Source organism: Anticarsia gemmatalis, chromosome 23, assembly GCF_050436995.1.
Source record: "Anticarsia gemmatalis isolate Benzon Research Colony breed Stoneville strain chromosome 23, ilAntGemm2 primary, whole genome shotgun sequence".
NCBI classification, from domain to species: domain Eukaryota; kingdom Metazoa; phylum Arthropoda; class Insecta; order Lepidoptera; family Erebidae; genus Anticarsia; species Anticarsia gemmatalis.
In genome coordinates, this window is record NC_134767.1 from 1721535 (window position 1) to 1740608 (window position 19074).

The following is a 19074-nucleotide window of genomic DNA, read 5'->3' on the forward strand; positions in this document are numbered from 1 at the left end:
ACGTGCCCACGCCGTTTAAACTACCACTATACGGTCAGCCATCTATTGAATGGCCGTACCAAGGTTTCCTTAACCTACAGATCGGTGACCGATCGAAAGCGCCACTGCCTATGGGCGCCAAAAAGTGATGAAATAGAATTTCCAAACATTTATTTCCTTTCATCTAAAGTAATTAGCTTTACTATTAAGTCTTAGTTTTAAGACTTGTATCGCCGAGCGGCTTTTTACATTAACACTAAAAAGGTGCTTGAAATAAAACTGTGAAATTAATTCAAAATATTTATTATTAACACAATGACATTATAGAATAACAAATTATTGGAGAAATAAAGCCATAATTACCAATATCGACTTTTATTTGAGACAAAAAAAATTACAATCATTAGTACCGAAATTTTCATCCTTCGATAACTATTTGAAAAAAGTAATTTAAACGATGTTTCTTCTTCATACATTATTTTGCAAAGAGATTACCTTTCTTCGGACTCTAATAAAATCACACTTATTTCAAAACTGTGAAACACTAACCCTCTCATTCTAAACACACTATAAACCTATTTTAGTTAAAAAACTACTACAATATGTTTTCTCTTTTTCATTTAGCTAAGGAGTGAAAGAAACAAAAGTCTTTATAAGCCTTTCATAACTTCGAATATTTTTATGAATAAGAGGATAATTATATTATCTTATTCGTAGTTTCGTAAGTGTGTCAAATCTTTATTAGGTGATGCGAGCATTCAAGTTTTAATTGAAAAACTTTTACATATTACTTGATGTTTCGGCGCGCGCTGAGCTGGAGGTTACCACAAGCTGACTACTCTATTGGGAAATTAAATTAACGATTCCAAATTAAAAATAAAATACACTGTCTCGCTTTATATTCTAAACAAAAACAAAACAATTTTGAACAAATTACGAACAGTTTCTTATTCTATTTTGTACCATGATCTAACTAATACTACCAATAAAAATATCTTAGTAAATACAACTAAGGGCTTTTTAAAGCGAAAATTCCTACATATCATTATCTTTTTTATTTTTCTTTTATTTTTAAAAGACAACTTCCGCATTAAGATTGCTCTTGTGTCTGTTACTTTTACAAACATACAAACAACGAACACAAAGCACGACCAGATCCAAAACAATTATTAGGAGATCACACAAATAATTGTTCCGTGTGGGAATCAAACCCACGACCTCCCGACGCAATGGTGTCGGCGTGGCGACCTAAACCACTACGCCACGGAGGTGAATAACTCTACCTACTAATTTTTGACAATGATTTAATCAATAATTAGAATTTGCCGCCGTAGCCGAAAATCGGCTAGAAATATTTTTTTATAAACAACTCCTAAGAATTGCTCTTGTGTCGGCGGAACGCGGGTGTATTTCATACACATCTGTTTACACCTTCAGTAATAACAGGGGTTGATATTATGAATGTACGTATCTTGATATAGCAACAAGCCCAGCTTTAAATGGCGCAAACATATAGGTACATTTTAGGTAGTATTTTCTATACACATTGTGATATTATTATGTAGTAATTCTAGTGTTGAAAACATTTACAAAACTAGTACGTACAACATTACGATAGGCTAAATTAGATTCACATTTTAAGATTATCACATTATTAATCTCACAGAGAACTGGTAAAATATTATCTTACAATATTTTAATACAATCATGTACAAATAAGAATTGGGTACTTGACAACAGTCAAATCGGCTACTCTTTATGAAAAGTCAAAAACACATTTTAGTACAGAAATATAGTGTAGTGACGTCACGATACCGTATCTTTGATGAAATAGAATGAGCGCCTAATAAATTGTTTCAGTCGGTAATAATTATAATTTCATAATTAATTAACGAAACAAATTACGTACCCTGAGCATTTCAGATAAACCTCTTGCGAGTACAAGTTTAATCATTTTTCGTTAACCTAGTCAAGTACCCAGTTTAAAATGCTTTTACATCTTATGAAGGCTTACTCTCGTAATTTTAGTATTTACTCAGCCGCTTGGTCGATTAATTCGGACTTGCTTATATGTACCAAGCCTTACCTTTACCAAGTCATATTTATTACGAGAATCAACCTTCTTCAGTCAGAAATGAGTTGTGTTATGAATTCATCCTATAAGCTTCAGCTTTCTCAAGGAAGGTGGGATACTTCCATTTTCTATAATCCATGATTTTCTGCCCGTTCATAATAGTGTGGACCATGATTTTGTCGTTGTATTGCAAGTTGGTAAGCAGCTGAAACAGAACAATTTTAAAATAAAATTATATGTTCCGCCCCTGCGGTGTGGTTATTAAAAGCTTTAACTAAAATATAGTTGAGTACAATTATTTCTTGTTTGTAGTTAAATGTCTTATGGGCGCATAGATGGTTTAACTGTTTCGGAATTAGCCGGAATAAATAGTCGGGTAAGACAAAATTTCCTTTATTTTTCAGGATAATCGACTTCAAAAATAAGTAATTGAATTTAAAAAAAAATATGTTAGTGGTCCATACAACAAACCTGTTTTTTTTTCTTGATTTTCGGTCGTGCGCGAGTTCGACTGGCACTTGGCCGTTTTGTGTGTTAAATTCTCATGCATAGTAAAATCTTATATCTTGACATAACAAACTCTTTCAGAATTATTTATTGTAATATAATTTATTATAGTAAATAACTAGATGTATTATAAACTTACTTTAGGCGTCAATAAGAAGTACTGCGCGTTGTCGCACTCGGTGGTAACTTTGACAAGTAACTCGAACATTTTGCGTTCGTTGATTGGATCCATGCCTTGATTGATCTCGTCTACACATCTGTAAAGTTATTAGTGATATAAAGCACATTGATTTTGTTTATGAGTAAACATTAAAAGTTAGACAAGAAGAAGTTTATCTAAGAAATGAAAGCCAAAGTATTCTCTATTACTAAGATCTTTTTTCTAAATTTAACTGCACGTTCGGCGCTGTAGTTTACGTGGTCACCTCGCCGCAATAACCGAAGTGCCATGTATGGAGGGTTCCAATATCTCCCGGGACAAATTTATATTATAATATTTATGCAAAGAAAACGAGTATCTAGTAAAAAAACATATAATTACTATTTAGGAGTATATAAGTATGTTTACCACTTGTCTGGTTACCATTGTAGTAAAGCTCTGCTTAGTTTGGAATTAGGTGGCAGTGTGTGACGCTTGCCACACAAGCTGAACAAGTGAGTCGGGTCGGTTATGTTTTTCGGTAATTTTGCCGAACCAATCAAACACAAGTGTAGCAAGATTATGTTGTAAAACAATATTGATTATTATTTACTTACCGGAATGGCACAGTAGTAAGTCTCTGCAGCGACATGAGATATATGGCGGTGCTCAGAGCCCGCTCCCCCCCGGACTGCGCGTGGCGGGTGAGCTGCTGCAACTGCTCCGAGGCGCGGAAACGGACCAGGATCGATATGCCGTACTTGTCGAAGTCTTCCTGCGAATGTAACCATTCAATCTTTACTATCGTGAAATCAGTAGAATCAGCTACTCTTTAAAGGCACATTTTAGTATAGAAATACGGTGTAATGACGGCACTAGTATATGTTTCATTCTGTAATAATTACAATTTCAACATTATTTAGGAAAAAATTACGTAATCTGAGCATTTTAGATTAAACTTTTTTTATAAGTTGAATAGTTTTTCGTTAACCCAGTGAACTACTCAGTTAGCCAGCTAGCCTTAAATAAAGAGTAAAAACTCAGTCAGCCTGTAACCATGGCGAGTGCAACCTGCGCCGAAACGTTAGGCGCAGCGCAGCACGAATGCGTTAGTTTAAGGTAAAATATGTGTTCACGATAATTCCCGTAACCTATTAAACACTAGAGGCCGCCCGCGACTTCGTCCGTGTGGAAACCCTTCCCGTGTAAATCTTGATCCCTCGGGAACTCCGGGATATAAAGTAGCCTATGTGTTATTCTGGGTCTTCAGCTACCTACATACCAAATCTCATTTCAGTAGTATTTGTGTGAAAGAGTAACAAACATCCATACGTACTCACAAAACTTTCGCATTTATAATATTGGTAGGATGCAACGCGAGAGTTTTACGGTATAATTACCTAATTGCATGATACTTACATCACTTTCACCTTTCTCCAGTTTAATTTCACCTGCACATCCCAATTTAGAGAACATGTCGCCGAAACTTCTGTCTATGTCTCGTAATAAATTCTCTAAAGGCGGCAACCATTGCGATCTGTTGAATAAATACACCATTTTATTGTAAATGCAGAAAGACTTGCTACACACATACTCACGTGAGACTAGAAACCGACTCTAACATAATGTAATACGGGAATTAACGCGACCACGGCTAGTGCAACCTGCGCCGAAACGTTAGACATTTTAAAATAAAATGCCTGTTCGCGTTAATTCCTGTATTCTATTATACATTGAGGCTAAGTTCATATGACCGCGCGGAGCTTTCGACCGCGCGGTACAAGATCGGAGTAAACAGCTAGTATTGTCTACATCACCGCGCGGTCGAAAGCTCCGCGCGGTCATATGAACTTAGCCTAAACATGCAACGCGAGAGTCTAAAAGTTACGACAAACGAAAGGCTAGCTTTCGGCTAGACAGCCTAGGCTGATGTTGGCTTTATTTTTTAGTTTAAATAAAAGTTAAGACACATACTTAATAGTTTCCATCTTCTTTTCAAGCAATTTATTCGTATCGCTGGAGCTATTCACTTCGTTCTTCAATTTGGCTATTAGTTTCTCTCGTTCTTCATACTCTTTGATAACCTGAAATAAAAACATTTTTACATGGAGCTGAAGTTTTAGTACCACGATTCTCTACAATTGAAATTATCGAGTATCGAGAGTTTGACATTTAAAATGTACTGTGAAAATAGTTTCTACGACGCCCGATAGAGGCGCTGAACGCTGACGAAAGCATCCTGAGCACTTTCTGATTTGTCGAGTATAGCTGACAGTGGCGGTCAAAGGATTAAATACCACTACGCGGTCATCTATCTATAGCAGGGGTTCCCAACCTTTTTTTAGTCCGGGACCACTTTTATATTATTCTTGTTAGCAGGGACCTCTATGTAAGTATATTAAAAATAATGTGTAATAAAAGAAAATTTTAAATTTTTAAATCATTCGCGTACCATATTTTGACTTCCGCGGACCACTTGGTTGGGAACTACTGATCAATAGAATGACCGCGGCAACGGTTGCTTAACCCACAGATCGTTTACCGACCGTAGTGCACAACTGGCTATGAGCGCTTATATACCTGTTCATCTCCCTGGTCCATACAATCCATCCTAGTCTGCAACTCATAGCAATGTTCTTGCAAACTATTAATATCTGACGGTAATGTATCGAACTCGTCTTTGTAAGGAAAGTCGGGGTCTTGAGGTAGTTTATTGTTGGAGTTCCGCTTCGCTTCTAGAAGCTTCTCTTTGGCGTTTGATTTGGCGCGGGTGAGTAGGTTTTCTATGTTTTCTAGTGTTGCCTGAAAATATATTAAATAAATCGTAGTTGTTTTATTACTGATATTTTATTGACATCTTAGTACAGAAATCTTTAATCATATGAATAATTTTGATTTTTTCAGACTCTATACTAATATTATAAAGCTGAAGAGTTTGTTTGTTTGAACGCGCTAATCTCAGGAACTACTAGTCCGATTTGAAAAAAAAATCAGTGTTAGATAGCCCATTTATCGAGGAAGGCTATATATCATCACGCTGCGACCAAAAGGAGCAGAGTGTGAGTAAAAAATGTTACAAAATCGGGGAAAATGTTGACCCATTCTCTCTTATGTGACGCAAGCAAAGTTGCGCGAGTCAGCTAGTGATATTTTATTGACATCTTAGTACAGAAATTTTTAATAATTTGAATAATGTACAGAACACATAATAATATAAATTATATATTTACCTCAACATTTCTTAATTCGCTCTTCAATTCACGTAGCTGCGTTTCTTGATCAACAATTCCATTCCTGTAGGTGTCCAGTTGTAACTGAAATGAAGAAAATAACATTGAAATAATTCGTTAATTAAGTTAAAATTACTTCGTTAACTACGTTGAAATTAAAATTATTACACATTAAAACATTATAAATATGTATCAGGCACATTTGATCCTATCGAGAATATCAGCTTGTGATATCACTGTGCCGTATTTCTATACTAAAATGTGTTTCTGACATTATAAAGAGTATCTGATTTGATTTCTAGCCAAATACTTTTGTTCTGACACAGAGAACAACTGATTTTTCAACCTGACTAGATAATCTTAATGTATTTCTTACGCAACACATAATTTGTTTTATGAAGTACAGTAAAAACTCCGCCATATGGTAATAAACCCATATTACGAGCATTTATTGGTCTCCTTACCTTAACAACATCACTGCTAAGTACATCGTTATGTAAACTGTCGGCTATTTCCTTCAGCTCGCTGTGAAGCTGACACTGTTTGATGACACACTCTCTCTGTTTCCTCCTACATCGCTCCTGCTCTTGTTGTACGTCCAACGACGGTTCAGTCTCAATGTCTTGCACTTTGTTCGCTTGTATTCTTATTTGTGCTGATATTGTTCGCACCTGAAATGTTAAAACAGGTAAAGCATATTTATTATTTACAATTTACTTTATTTTACGAGTGCGGACATAACTTGAAACTCGGGGGGGACGCCCTGTAAAGATAACACAGATCATATCGGCGATGTCTTGCAAAAAGGTCAGGTAGCACTCGTAACCGGCGGTCCTACACGAGTAGATGTATGGATGTATGCGATAGAGCGATAGTTTCAGATAAAGGCGTAATATTATGTACTTACATTACATTACATAATATTACGCCTTTATTTTCGCAAACTGGTAGGCAGAGACTAAAGAACGCCACTTGGTACGATCCTTACATACTTGCCTTGCTTCATTCACATCCATACATCTTGTCATACAAGACTTTATCACATTACAATATAATTTATCAATGCATAAGTTATGTATTCATATATTTAAAAATACAAATAAAGCAGTATATATTTACCTTATCAACTCCTTCGCTGATACCTTTTCTTCTCATGTTCAATTCATTAAGGTTCCCCTCCAAAGTGCCCACTTTGTTGTCTAGATCACTCATTTTACTTCTGTGAGTCTGTGCTGTCCGTTCAAACCGCGCCAGTCTGAATAAAACATAATTATTAATTAATTTAAAAGTTATCTTAATATAATAATAATGTACTAGCCGATATACGGCTTCCGCGGTCAGTTTCATTGAAACTGGCCAACGATACAGGACTTTATTTATAGTGTTTAAGTGTGTGCACAGTATACAGGTACACTCTATCTATTCCCTTAATCTTATAACTCTGTGGGACGGATAACCGACATGACCACTGAGAGGTCAGGTGCAGGACCGACTGTTTACATGCTTAATATCTGAGAAATTCTTAATAGAAAACTTCAGAAAAGACTTTTTGGCTCGACCCAGGATTCAAACCCGAGACCTCTTGCGGGACAACCGCATGCACTACTATATAACTAAGCCATTGCAGTATGCCAGTCCCCAATCCGCACTTGGCCAGCGTGGTGGACTCGAGGCTTGACCTCTCCCTTGTTTGGGAGGAGGCCCTTGCCCAACATTGGGACAGTGGGCTAAGAAAAAATCATCATCATCATCATCATCTCAGCCGGGAATCGTCCACTGCTGGACAAAGGCCTCCCCCATCGAGCGCAAAAGAAAAAAATAATAATAATAAAAAAAATACATATAAATCACTCACTCAGTATTACACTTGTTAAGTTGTTCAGAGTCCACAGTGTTGGCCAATAGCCTCGCTTGTCGTATTTCTATAGTGGAACTAGACTTCTCGCCACTGTATGCCGATACTTTTACTACGAATCTATGGTTCTCTGTAAAGCAAAAATATAATAATATACCTATTCAAAAACTATATGACCAACGCCCGGTTTCTGAGGTACATTTAGCGGTAGTTTATCTTTATATTGAATAGATAAATTACCACTAAATATACCTCAGAAACCGGGGGTAATTCAAATACATTGTAGGCACGTAGTTTTTTTTTTAAATCCGTCCAAGGGCGAGTTGGAGTCGCAAAAGAAGGATTCCGCAGGCATTATTTAAAAATGTCACGCTTGTTGGGTGGGATCCACACTAAATATTTATTAAATTTTTTAGTATTTGTTGTTAAGCAGAAAAATGCTTAGCGTACATTATGTACGTATATTTTATGAAAAAATTAACTGTCCAGTTTCAAATATTTTTTAAGATACAAACAGTGAGATCTCAGTAATAAGGTCCTGGTTTTAGCCTTTAAGTACGGAACCCTAATAATAATACTCTTCAAATACTTTGTACCTGTACAGTATAAGAAATAAAAAAATGACCTGCTCGGAAATCGAATCGGTACAACACTCACCAGTATAAAAATAAGTGATATTAGCAGGCACTTTCCCACTGTTCTTGTACGTATGGTCGTTGCCAATAGGTATTCTATGTATGTTGTAGTTCTTGCACAGGTATCGAACTATCGCGTCCGGAGCCGATATTGTGTCCACTAGGTATGTGTAGAAACCTAGATAACTGGGGAAATGAAAAAAAAATTATAGCATAATACGTTAAATATCCTGCATAAGTGTACGTCTTTCTAGAACGCCCATTTCTATTTACATTATTTCATAACTTCATCTTATCGTATGGTTAGTGGTCAACCTAGCGTGGAAGTTGTTCAAGAGGCCCAAAAGGCCTTTGACATGGCTTAACGACTGTTATCTTAATTGACAACAACCGAGAGACCCAGTTAAAATACCACACGGTCACCCATCTATGGAATGACCGCGCCAAGGTTTGCTTAACCCACAGATCGTTTATCGACCGGTGAGCGCAACTGGCTATGGGCAATTTATTTTTTAAAGACAACTCCCGCACTAGAATTGCTCTTGTGTCACGGGGACTCTTACAAACATACAAACACAAAGTACAACTAGATCCGAAACGATTATTTGTGGATCGCACAAGTAATTATTCCGTGTGAGAATCGAACCCACGACCTGCCGACGCAATGGTAGCGGCGTGGTGTGACCTAAACCACTGCACCACGGAGGCAGTCAAATAAATGAAATTATCTTAATATTTTACCTCAACTGTTGTATATTCCTTTGAGGCAAATCCAAAGTGCCGCCCTGACTGCACAGCGCGTTGACTCTCTTCAAGCCTTGCTCTTGCCTCACTTTGGTCAGGAACAGGTTCATATCCTGACTCGACTCGAAGGTAAAAGCCACTAAGTCTCTCGACGCTACAGTCGACTCCAAGTAACGAGCGAATTTCGGATCCGTGAATTTTATCTGTGAAAAATAATAATTGTGGCAAATGAAATCAACAACGGACACAAAGTACAACCAGACCGAAACAACTATTTGTGCATCGCACAAACAATTTTTCCGTGTGGGAAGCGAACTTACGACCTCCCGGCACAATGGTAGCGTGACGACCTAAACCAAAGCGCTACGGAAATCGCAAATCTTTTAAAATATCGTATTTTGTACCTTGTATTAAAAACAAATCCAACATTTTTTTGACGCAATGGTCGTCAAAAAAATTTAGTATTTTTTCAGTTTAGTTTTTTAGTTTTTAGTATTCTTATTAGCAGCACTCACTTTAAAATATAATTTCACCTTCTACTACCAATAACACAAGATCTTCTACTTAGTTAAAATCTCCCTAAAATCAGTCAAAATAAAAAGTTTATATATTTAACGAACCACATGGCTTACAATTTCGGTACATTATCTTCTAGTTATACTCACTTCCAACATCATAGGTTCATAGACTCTGTGCATGAACAGGTCCCGGTTCTCCCGGAGCCACAGCACGGCCTTGTAGCAGTCCTCGCTGTAAGCGCGGAGAGTCTCCAACCGTTTGATGTCCACGTCTTCTAGGTTACGTATCCTGGTAAGGGATAATACAGTCTATATTAAAATGTGTACGTTTGTTACATCTATACTAATATTATAAAGCTGAAGAGTTTGTTTGTTTGATTGTTTGTTTGTTTGTTTGTTTGTTTGAACGCGCTAATCTCAGGAACTACTGGTCCGATTTGAAAAATTCTTTCAGTGTTAGATAGTCCATTTATCGAGGAAAGTTATAAGTATATCATCACGCTACTACCAATAGGAGCAGAGTACCAGTGAAAAATGTTACAAAAACGGGGAAAATTTTTAACGCTTATGTAACGCAAGCGAAGTTGCGCGGGTCAGCTAGTACGGTATAAGGACTAAGACCGTATCCAGAAGGCGCGAATTCGCCAGATGAAGGAATTCAGATGGAATACATAAAACTATCTCTACATTACGGCATTTCTATAAAAATTATCATTATAGTATGTATGAACTTGTAATAAAATCTCTTTGACTAATACTATAATGCGAAAAGACTTTTTCCCCGACCTAATATTATTGGGTTATAAATTTGTAATTAAACTTACTTATTTTGATACAATCGCATTTGTGGTACGACATTATTGTCCAAATCGTATTGCACTTCTAATTTCTGTTTCTTGAGATTGTCTATAGCTGCGTTAGTTTTAGATATGTGCTTGTGTAACTCTGCTAACTCCATTTTTACTTTGGCATCTGAAAGTATGAAATATTAATTAAAGACTTAAACCTGGTAAGACTAACTTTAACCTATGTCAAACAACAATTGACAGTAGGACAGTAATAGGTATAATTTATAATTACTATTACTAGCTGACCCAGCAAACATTGCTTTGCCACATTTTTTTTAAATGTTGAGTTGGGCAGCCCTAAGGAATATGAGAAATAGATGTTGGCCGATTCTCAGACCTGCTCAATATGCTCACAAAATTTCACGAGAATTAGTCAAGCTGTTTCGAAAGAGTACGGGAACGAATATTGTGACACGAGAATTTTATATATAGGAAAATAAAGTGTGTGAAATGGTTACCCATTCTAAATAACAAAATCACGCACACAGCAAGTATATAGGCGTATAAATAAAATATACCTACGTTTCCACATTGACAATGTTAGTCATTTCTTAACATATCAATAAAAATATTATGAAATATTACCATCTCCAACTTTCTCCACCAATCTAGCCTTATCCATATTAAGTTTTTCCAGCTTAGCCTTAGCTTCTTGCAGTTCTCTCTCTCTATTCCTATGTCTTTCCATCTTCTCTTGAAATGAGCTCTCAATCTCTCTCAGTTTGAACTGTTGTGCGTTCACCGATGACAAGGTCTCTTTCGCTCGGTCTTTTAGTGCGTAGATCTTTCTGTTCTGTAATGAAAATGTACCATTATACATATATATTAGCCTAGCTTTTCTTGCAAAATATTAGTACCTATATTTTAGCCTAGCCTTTCTTCCAAACTTGTTGGAGTCAGCTTCCAGTCTCACCGAATGCAGCTGAATATCAGTATGTTACATGGAGAGACTACCTATCTGACCTCCATGACCCAGTTACCTGGGTTATAACACGATACCCTTTGATAAGACTGGTTGTCATACTCAATTTGTTTCTGACTGGTGTTAACGACTGTCAAAGATTTTTGAAAATAACAGCCGAGACCCACAATTTAACGTTCCTTCCGAAACACGAAGGAACTTGATATGTATAAGATGGTCACCCATCTACTGGAGAACCTCAGCAAGCGTACCTTAACCTCAGAGACGGATCCGCGCACCGTTGCTAATTAAGCCACGAGCATCTAACCCAACACTATGACAGGATTATGTTTCCATGCTTCCTCAACAAATATAAAGTGTGCTATAGTACTTTTTTATCTGGAAAATATTTTTATTTGTGTTAATTATTACTTACTGCAGCTAATTTCTGCTGTTCCACCTTTCTGATCTCTTTAGTAGCTTTCTCTATGACTTTTTCCAAAGGTTCTATTTTGCTCTTATGAGTGGCCACGATTTTACCAGCTTCTTTCTTATCGCGAGTGTATTCAACAACTTTTTCTCTTAAATCGTGATATTCAAGCCATAGTTTCTTCTTCTCACACACATCTATTTCTTTCTCGATTTCCTTGCGTTGTTGCATTGCGTCGATTACTACTTTTAGTCTGAAAGATACGGTTGACAGCAGAACTTACACTTAGTGTTAAAATCAAAATAATAATTTTTAACTTTCGCGTTGCATGATTAATATTTAATAGGATACGGGAATTGGCGTTTTCTGCTGGCGTTAATTCCCATATCCTATAACATATAAAATTTAAATCAAATAATTTATTAATTTAGGTCCAATGTTGACACTTATGATAGTCATTACAAATACTGAATCTACCACTAGTTTGGAAAGGGGTCAGAGCCTTATGAGAAGAGCTAACAAGAAACTCACAGCTGCTTGGTGATTAAACCAAAAGATTTACAATGTAGTTGATACAATAATGGATCACGTGAGTAGCTACCAAAAATCAACAATATAGACTAAACGTCAATTATGTTAAGTTTTGTAGTTATAGTCCTCATATTGCAAATTCAAACAATTGTTACGCGTGAGAATCGAACCCCCGACCTCACGCTGCAATGGTAGCGGCGTGGAGACCATAACCGCTGCGCCATGGAGGCAGTGATACTAATACATAATATATAACGTCCTCACCTATCATTAAGCCTCTGTTGTTCCTGTATGACTTGCGCATTATTCAGCAACTTAGTCGAGTTCCCTCTCTGTTTTGAGCGACAATCAATCAACTCGTCCAACTGACTGACACTCTGTTGACCGCCTACAGCTGATAGAGTGCTCCGGAGAAGCTGTTGCGGATCCATCTTAGAGAAGTCTTGCACACGGTCTTGTGGGAGCAGCTGACAGAGATTGTCTACCTGTAAATGAAATGAAATGAGATTTTATTTGCAAGAATGTAGGTACAAAATGTAAATATAATTACATCATTAAGGTCCAAATCTTCTTTACGTTTTCAATAGCATTGTATTGTTAAGGTTATACTGGCAGTTTTTATTTCTATTTTACCGTATGGTTAGTGGGCAATGGTGGTGCCTTATCAAGTGTTGTCTTAATAGACAACTGAGACTGACTTTTAATTGAAACCCACGTAACGTTCAGGTCAAATACAATTATCAGTCAACCACTCCGAGTAATTTTTATGTCGTCTGCACCCCCTCGAACAAGGTCCACGGACCCTGCCATAAGTAAGTCTGTATAAGTATTTACTATTGGTATTTTCAATTATTATTAGAATGTAATATATATTGATGTAAGCCACCCATACCTGTATATTCATTGATGCTATAAGCTCTTGCACTTGTTTTTCCCTTACAGTCTTATAGTCAATAGACCAAGAAGACTCATCAGACAGGTTGAAGTTTCTCGTAATGATCACATTCTTCTGTCCAGAGTTACGGTACAGTTCTATCTCTATCGTAGAGTTCTCACAACCACTTCTTACATATTCTGATATCTGAAAATATAAATTTATGAGAGTGAAATTCTTGTAGCTGTGTGTTGAAGAAGAAATTTGACCATCAATGAGCTCATGCCAGGCTGGTCCCGGTCTCTATCATTGGACAATAATTTGGTGAAGATGACATAGAACAATTACTACAAATAATTAATACTTTATTTGATCTAGTATTGTAATGTCTATCGTTAACAGTCTTTCAATTAAAATACTACAGTGGAAATGAAAAATGCTATGACAGTGATAAAATATATTTTCAGAAATTTCATACTTACTTTCTTAGCTCTCCCAATAACACTGGTCTTGCCGCACAAGCCCAGTATGATGGCACATACAAAAGTTGACTTGCCTGTGCCATTAGGACCAATGATCAGGTTCAAAGACGGACCTGGGTATAACTCTACTCTCTTGTATGTTCTGTAACAACAACAATTCAATTTGGTCATTATCAAACACGGGTCGGATGTTTACTGAACTAGGTATGTACTTTCAAAACAAAACTTGTATATTTTCAAATGAAATAGACAATAATAAAGATGTATAGTAAACTTGTACGTCTTAAATGTCGACTGATTAATAGGAACTAAATAAATTAAGTGTCGGAATATTATAAAATACTATCAACGAGAAATCCGTACTCCGTAACCGGAAAAGAAAGAAGGAAACTTTTAATGAGTTAATTTATCCACAAATATACCCATTCCGATCAGAATTTTCTTACTACCAATCTACACTTACGCGACACAGTTATTGCAAGTAAACTTCAAGGAAAAAACACATAAACGTAGTAAAAGTTAGTGTTACAAATCATGTAAATGAAACAAAATGCGCGCCAATAACATAAACTTACACAAAGTTCTCAAGAGCTATCCTGTAGATACAGCCCGCTTTAACACCGTCATTATTTACCACTTTAGACATTTTTGATTATTTTAAAACATAATTATAATGAATGTTTATTGAAATATTCTAACCGACTTTTAAAATTTCTTTCATTGTTTTCTTCGTGACAGTTAAACGAATTTGACATTAGTATGAAGTAGTGTTGGCCTCAGTCATATATTACTATTTAGTGCAGCAACAAATCAAATAAATGGTTGTTTTAACGTGCATTAGCCTAACTTTATTTTTCACTTGCTGTATATACCCCTCTTTCATTCTAGTTTAATCTAAGTGAGAATACGTATCATCTCATGTAGGTACTTGAGTACCTATATTAAGTTAATGAACTAATGATAATGTATAATAAATACCCGTTAAATCACACCTTTATCACATAGGTGGGGCTATGGCTAGAGAATAATAATATTACTATAAATATTATTACATCAATATCAATAAAGAAAATAAGTATGTTTTTATTCCTAGCACTTTCATCCAAGCGAATTTAAAATTGTTCATTATGATCAAGCCATCTATCGTCATTGCTCAAGTTTTATTTCAATAGAAAAGGAACAGAAGGAAACAGGACGACAAGAAATCCAGCGTTTCTTGTGGTATTTATTCGTATCATAATTTTATCTTAGAAATTAATGCAACAGCACATTCTTTTATAAATTGAAATATGGATAGCTTGGACGAATTCAAGACTTTGTAAATGTTTAAATAGAAAGGCCTCCTACCAACGTATTTGGTTTGGCACGTTCGCTTCGACAAAATTGTGAAAAATTTGACAAAAACGACAAAATTGTTCGATTTTTGTCGATCGGGCAGTTTATTCGGGACCGTTCATCTAAATTCTATTTTACAAATACAATAATGAAGAACTTTGTGTTAGGGGATTAACCTATTCATTAAGAGATATTTGAGTGTTATTGTGGGTTTGATCAATCACTGAGAGAGGGGTTTAGGGTTGTACTAAAACGCGAAGGAAAGCAATGAGAATTTCAAGCTCCACCTTCATAATTTAATTGAAACATTATCCTGCATCGTAATTAATAAACATTGAAACATCTTTTTTGCGAATTTATTATATTTGGCAAGTCATATATTTTTTAGTCAGACTAAAGTTATAAGGAGACAATTTTGAATTAAAGAAAAAACACAGGATAAGATTCTAGGTATATTAAAGTATGCGTCGCTTATAAATGAACATACCTAACATTATTTTCACTAAATACCCTGAGGTTAGTGGTAATTCCATACCTAAATTTTAAGATGCTTTGATTACGTTACTGTGTATGGATGTTAGCAACAATACCAAATGTAAATTCATTTAAAGCGGGATTATCTAGTTTATTTGAATATGAATTAATACTTATAGGTACATTTTCGTTTTGAAATAGTAGTCGATTAGTAGAATAAAGAAGAGTAATAAGAAAAATGATCGAATCCCAAAACATTATTAAGGCTGGTAGCCCTGCGCAGAAATTGACGAATCGTAGCGTTCTCGCTTCTCGAGCTAAACAAACCGATTCCGACCGATGTGCTCGTCTGTTGCTCTTGCATGAATACGCGTCTCGTACATTTTCTTTCGGATGTTTGTGTATGAAAACAAGTGCAAATACATGTTTTCTTGAATGAATGTGGGCCCGAGCAGGCCAGTTATTTAATAAAATTGAAGAACAAATAGTATTTTTAGTGAATTTATGTGACGAAGCGACGTTTTCCCCCTGTCTAATTTACGAAGAGGGCATTCATGTTTATAAATATTGATTTGTTACATATCGTGTTTTCTAACGTTTCTATTGTGCCTTGAAACGTGCAGTGAAATGTAGTAAATATAAATATAGTGTTAAAAATCTCGTATTAATGAAAATGCAACAGTTATCTTTAGTATACATGGACGCGATCGATGGTGAATTGTTGTGTGTAATTTGATTGTGTTATTTGTGTTGTGTGTGTTTTTATGACAATGGAGGGGACTACAGAGAAGGATTGTTCACCGTTATGGAATCTGTATCAGCAGATCGTGTCGGATATGAAGGTAGGTCATGTTTGGCGTGCTTTTCTTTGTGGTAACAACACGCGAACTCGTATCTTAACCGGTCGTCTGGCCCACATTCACTAGGAAATCGTCCCGGTAAACTGCTGATGTTGAACGTACGATATTTGCCGCTCCGATTAATATACGATTCGTTTTTCTGAGCGATTTTTCGATAAAATTCCAGGTACGCTTTGTGGAAGTAGGTAGTTCTAAAAATACACTGGCGGTGATCTCGTTCTTTTTAGCAATAAATTTATCTAATCGATTTAAAGTGGAACACGATTATTGTTGCAGATTTTAACTAGAATATTCCTATAAAAATGTATTGCTTTTCCAATTCAAAATGCTCAAGAAAAAAGAAAGACAAGGTTCCATACATTATACCCTGGAAGAGCTAGATCTGCCCTCTCAAAGTTCAATAGCCCTCAGAAGTACCACTGTTCAAACACCCTAGAATGCTCTTCAATTTACTGAATAAAGAAAATAATTAATGAAAATATTTTTTCTTTAATTCTAGATTATTCAGAAATATTACTAGAATACAGAAGGTTTTTATATATTTTCACTAAATGTACCTTTTCTATATAATTGTCCTGTAAAACCACAGAAAAAAACAAGCTGGTAAATACTGTATAAATTATTTATTTGGAATTTATACAAAGAAACATGTTCACAATAATAATTAAGCTCACATTAAAGTTTATTAAGTAGGTATGTGATAAAAAATATACTGAAATAATTTTAATAAGCATTAATGTACCAACCATTTATTTAGATTTTTAATATTGGCCAAATGAGACCATACTCCTTGCATTCATAAAAAAAACTGTCCAGCTTTCCAGTAAATAAAATTGGCAGTAAGGCATTCTAAACATAAATTCAAATTGAAAATCTAAAAAAAAAGCAGTTCCTAGTTTAGCTTGAATTCTTATGTTTTCTTTAATACCTATACTTATTTAAACCAACTGTGTTATCAGAGCTTTTAAATATTTATTCTTTAATTAATAAAACTTGACTGTACCGGTATGTTCATTAACATCTATAGTGTCAATTTAATATTCATTTAAAAGTCAATGGCTAGATGTTGTGATCATCACTGCTGTAATGGCTAAATATAAATATTGATCTAAGCATTTATGACTGGAATAGGCAATAGAATTAAGTTACCTAGTTGTACCAGCCAATGTTAATTTAAAATTGCTAGGTAGTAGGTTTCTACATACTCAAGTACCTATTATCTTACCTAGATATCTTATTTGATGTACCTAGATACCCATTTTAGGTTTTCATTGATTAGTTTTATGAAGGTGTTAGGTGTCTATAACTACCTATTACTTTTAGTGGTAATGGTCTATGGTCTGCAGTATGACTTTGGCATTGGCCCAAGAAGTCATAAAAAAAATTAAACAGCAACAAATTTCTAAAATTATTTAATAGTAAGTAGGTGACTAGGATCTACCAATTTTGTTAAAACTTCGAATAGAGCTTACGATTCTTATTATAAAGCAAAGATCAAAGACAATTCGATCGTGATAGTTCATTTCTACAAGCCCCGAGCGCATCATTACATTTTCGTAATTCGAACTATGAGCGCGCCCTTTTTCAATCTAATTGGAATGTTGCCGCCAAAATGTAAAACCAAAATGGCTGCTACTTACTGCTAGGGACCGAAATTTATTTTACATAATTAATTTGGGTACTCCGAGGATTATTTTGAATATAGCAACACTTCAATTAGTCGAATCCCTTTAGCAGTTTACGGGAAAGGTAATGAAAAATATTATCGTTCTTACCTTAAACATTTTTGGAAGGTAGGCTGTATAGATGTTTTCTAAGTATAAGAATACGTTAAATGTCACGCCTATTTATAATATCTAGAATAAATTGTTATAGCCAGAACTTTTATTTAAAGATAGGGCTTAAAATAAAAGCTAAGTTTTTTATTATTTAGGAATCTTAACAGATGCTCCGTTTTCGTTGAGGACCAGAAGTATCGTGGATGGCATTAATGTCTTTCCGTCAATCGTCATACCGTAATCCTAGTACATAATTTTCGCTACACCCTAAAACTGACAAGCTTCAAAATTGAGAACAAAGAATAACACCAGTATAAAGCATTTTGTTCTTAAAAGTATTTGCTCTCGTAACGTGCTTATAAGTAGTATGCATCGCACTTTATCTACACATACAGCTCAAAAAATGTGGTCTGCATATTAACCTAGTATATTGCGTAGTAATTAAGATATTCCAGACATGTCTAATGTCTATGTTTAGTAACTCTTGGCTAAGTAGATTTTGCGCAGTAACACCGTACTGACAAGATGCATGGATGAGAGTGAAGCAAGGGATGTGTAAGGATCGTACCAAGTGGCGTGCTTTGGTCTTTGCCTACCCGTATGCAAGAAGGCGTGATTTTAGATAACTATGTTTGTATGTATACCGTATACAACACAGAGAAGATACGATATGTAGACACGCAGAGCAAGAAGACGAATGCTGTATGAAGAGTGGATTTGGTTACTAAAGCTAGATATTCACCCCTTGGCCCGCAGAAACTGTGTAGCTTACGTTTAAGATCTTCTTAGGCTGTTTTTTATTCTCCTCCGTAAGTTAAAACTCATATTCGGTACTCCCTACCTAAATTTTTACTTCTTTTTGACAAGATCTTTACGCGGC

At 35.5% G+C, this 19074-nt stretch overlaps 2 protein-coding genes across 6 annotated transcripts in view; one reads left to right on the forward strand and one right to left on the reverse strand.

Moving 5' to 3' along the window:
- Positions 1-266: 266 nt before the first annotated feature.
- SMC5 (structural maintenance of chromosomes 5) lies at positions 267-14490 on the reverse strand. The gene is made up of 20 exons (XM_076129866.1): positions 14323-14490; positions 13748-13889; positions 13284-13472; positions 12656-12876; positions 11867-12113; positions 11115-11322; positions 10506-10653; positions 9829-9970; positions 9161-9366; positions 8442-8605; positions 7785-7914; positions 7049-7184; positions 6394-6600; positions 5930-6013; positions 5280-5501; positions 4674-4783; positions 4119-4236; positions 3317-3474; positions 2700-2817; positions 267-2258 (listed from the first exon to the last, which is right to left on the reverse strand). The coding sequence occupies exons 1-20, from the start codon at positions 14391-14393 to the stop codon at positions 2124-2126; spliced, it is 3156 nt and encodes a 1051-aa protein (XP_075985981.1). The 5' UTR covers positions 14394-14490; the 3' UTR covers positions 267-2123.
- A 1378-nt stretch (positions 14491-15868) lies between these two features.
- mim (missing-in-metastasis) overlaps positions 15869-19074 on the forward strand; it is a 206923-nt gene continuing 203717 nt past the window's right edge. For all 5 annotated transcript variants that reach the window (XM_076129824.1, XM_076129825.1, XM_076129826.1 and 2 more), the window contains exon 1: positions 15869-16398. In XM_076129824.1, coding sequence (XP_075985939.1) covers positions 16321-16398 — 78 coding nt within the window. In that variant the 5' untranslated portion in view covers positions 15869-16320. The remainder of the gene's footprint in view (positions 16399-19074) is intronic.